At 42.5% G+C, this 3,364-nt stretch overlaps 1 protein-coding gene across 1 annotated transcript in view; it reads left to right on the forward strand.

The window, feature by feature from the left end:
• si:ch211-168d23.3 (BRD4-interacting chromatin-remodeling complex-associated protein) overlaps positions 1 to 3,364 on the forward strand; it is a 62,152-nt gene that overhangs the window by 46,781 nt on the left and 12,007 nt on the right. Inside the window, exon 13 of the mRNA XM_032511084.1 lies at positions 2,783 to 2,931. Coding sequence (XP_032366975.1) covers positions 2,783 to 2,931 — 149 coding nt within the window. The remainder of the gene's footprint in view (positions 1 to 2,782; positions 2,932 to 3,364) is intronic.

The following is a 3,364-nucleotide window of genomic DNA, read 5'->3' on the forward strand; positions in this document are numbered from 1 at the left end:
CAAGATGTAATATTCACTTTGGCACGAAATTCCTGCATTGAAAATGTTACTCAATCATTTAATCATTTCTGCTCTACTTGTAGGCCTTATATTAAAACATCGTCCTTTATAAACTAAGTGTGTTTTTTGTGCAAACATTTTAATTTGTAAAGTAACTAAAGCTGTCAAATGTAGTGGATTATAAAATACAATAATGCTCTCTGAAATATAGTGGAGTAGAAGCAGAAAGAAAAGACTCAAGTAAAGTAAAAGTGCTTGAAATTAGTTCTTAATAAGGACAGTACTTGAGTAGATGTACTTGGTGACATTACACCACTGCTCTGCTGCTGTTACTAGGGCCACTTCTACTACTACCTGTGCATGAACAACTAGCTAGACTGTCCTGCATATGGTAATACTACTGTAGCACTACTGCCAAGCCTGGATTAGAAACTGGGCGAAGTCCCAGGGTCACTGTGTGCCACTGGTAATTTAATTACCTTGGACATTTGTCAAGGATTTACAACACTAAAGTACTCTAGGTGCATCTCACTTCCCCTAAATTGCATCCCTGGTTCCTCCGCTTGCCTCCCTTCCTCGCGTCTTAGTCTATCCCACCGAGGAAGCATGGGAGAGATGGAGGAAAAAATGGGAGGAGAGAGGAAACAAGGAAGTGTGTTTTTAGACGGATGAGACGTCCTGTCCTCTGAAGCGTCATGTGAATTCCTCAGCTGTACGGCCGGAGTTAGCAATGTCCGATGCGTGGCTTCCAGGAACGCTGCTCTCGTGTATCCTCGCTCACAGCTCCTCGGAGAGGAGAGGACAAAGAGGCCGTACAAAATGAAATTAAATTAAAAAGGCCTTAAAAGGAAGGAGGGCCAGAACAACTCCCGGTTTGCGAGAAGCGAGGAGCAATCAAATAAGGGAAGTGAGATGCACCCAATACCAGCTGCGTCCTGGTTTATAATGTAATCTTGTGGCCCTTCCTCAAAATCTATTTCTAACACCTTTTATTATTGTTTTGTTTATGTAATGTGCATATGGTGCATTTCCCCAAATAAAGTTGTGTTTCATCAAATGACCTTAAAGGTCCCATGGTATTCAAATTTCACAAATTTCACTTTGTTTTTGCAAAGCAGAGAAAGGGGAGGTAACCTTTCCCCTTATGAGTTATGACGTCATAAGGGGCAAGGTTACCTCCCCTTTCTCTGCTTTGCCCGCCCCAGAAATGGTCACCATGAGAGGCGAGACATCATGGCTTTCAGAACCGGAGCAAGAGTGGCCGTTGTCACGGCAACCTACATTTCAGATGCAGTATTACGGGGAACCACTAAGGTCTAATATAAGACACTGCAGATCAGTGTTAGGGGACACTCACTCGGTCTCTTATAAAACAATGGGACTTCAAGATACAGTGATTGAGGACCACCTAAGGTCATGATAAAAGAGGACTCAGATCCGTATTAGGGGACCACTAAGGGTCTATATAAACGAAGGAACTTCAGATACAGTATTAGGGGACCACAAAGGTATATAAAAGAGACTTTCAGATAGAGTATTAGGGACCCATAAGGGTTATATGTAAGGAGTGACTTCACGACAGTATTAGGGGACCAATAAGGTATATAAAAGAGACTTCAGATACGTATAGGGACCCACATAAGGTCTACTATAAAAGAGACTCAGATACATGATTAGGGACCACTAAGGTCTATATAAAAGAGACTTCAACAGTTATTAGGGACACACTAAGTCTATATAAAGAGACTTCAGATACAGTATTGGCCCCACTAAGGTCTATATAAAAGAGGTAACTTCGAAGGTACATATGTATTAGGAGCCACTAAGGCCTATAAAAGCGACTTAGATACAGTATTAGGGGACCCACTAAGGTTATATAAAGAGATTAGATACAGATTAGGGGACCACTAAGGTCTAATAAAAAGACTTTCAGACACAGTATTAGGGGACCACTAGTGTCTATAAAAGAGACTTAGAGATCACGTATTAGGGGACACTAAGGTCTATATAAAGAGATTCAGATACAGTATTGGGGAAGCTAAGGTCTATATAAAAGAGACTTCAGATACGTATTAGGGGACCACTAAGGTCTATATAAAAGAGACTTCAGATACAGTATTAGGGGACCATAAGGTCTAGTATAAAAGAGACTTCAGGATACCAGTATTAGGGACGCTATAAGGTCTATTAAAAGGGACTCAGATACAGTAGTCGGGGACCGCTAAGGTCTATTAAAAGAGACTTCAGATTACCAGTATTAGGGGTACCACTAAGGCTATATAAGAGACTTCAAAGTTTCGGGACCAAGGTCTATATAAAAGAGACTTCAGATACAGTATTAGGGGACCACTAAGGTCTATATAAAGAGACTTCAGATACAGTATTAGGGGACCACTAAGGTCTATATAAAAGAGACTCAGATACAGTATTAGGGGACGCATCTAAGGTCTATATAAAGGAGAATTGATACAGTATTAGGGACCATAAGGTCTATATAAAAGAGATTCAATACAGTATTAGGGGACCGCTACGGTCTATATAAAAGAGACTTCAGATACAGTATTAGGGGACCTCTAAGGTCTATGTGCTGCATATAAATAAGCTGCCATATATAGTACTTTAGGGGGACTTGGAGGCAACAAGGGTCCAGAAGTAGATTTTTGCCTTGAGTACCATTACAGTCGGTAGCAGAGAGTAAATAAAACAAACTATAATGGTATGTTTTTTTACGTTACCAGTCTGTAGCCGCTCAGGTTAACAGAGTTGTCTTTGCGTTGTTCAGGTTCCAGCAGCAGATGTGTTTGGACCACGCAGCGGTTCAGACCCCCTTCACCGGCCCGGCCTTTACCACACTGAAGGACGCTGTTCGGCGCCTGCTGCCATACCACACCTGCGCCGGTCACCTGCCCACTCAGGACGACTTCCATTTAGGTTTGTGAGCTACTGGCTGATAATGATAATGATTTATAAATAAACTGATAAAGCCTTTTCTGTCTTTTCCCAAAACAAACCATCTGTTAAAAGAAAGTGACATCAGCTGGTAAAGTACATAGTTGACTTAAAAAAACAACAACACACACACACATATTTGCTCCCCTAGCCACTGTACCCTCCCGGGTTAACCCATGTGGCTGTGGGGTTGCCTTCTTCCTCCTTCCCAGATGTTGTGGTGGTTCTCACACCACCATCTTCCACCTGCACCGCTGTTGGGGTCTTCAGTATTTAACCATAGCTGGTGCTATTTACCCATAACTGGGACAGTGACTGACGGGCATCAGGGTGTTTCTACTCACCGATGGGCCTGCGTGCCGCGTCTCTGGGGCCCACTGCTGCTCCGAGATCCTGTACAACTTAGCCTGGAACC

The sequence above is a fragment of the Etheostoma spectabile genome, unplaced genomic scaffold (genome assembly GCF_008692095.1).
Source record: "Etheostoma spectabile isolate EspeVRDwgs_2016 unplaced genomic scaffold, UIUC_Espe_1.0 scaffold314, whole genome shotgun sequence".
Classification (NCBI taxonomy): Eukaryota; Metazoa; Chordata; class Actinopteri; order Perciformes; family Percidae; genus Etheostoma; species Etheostoma spectabile.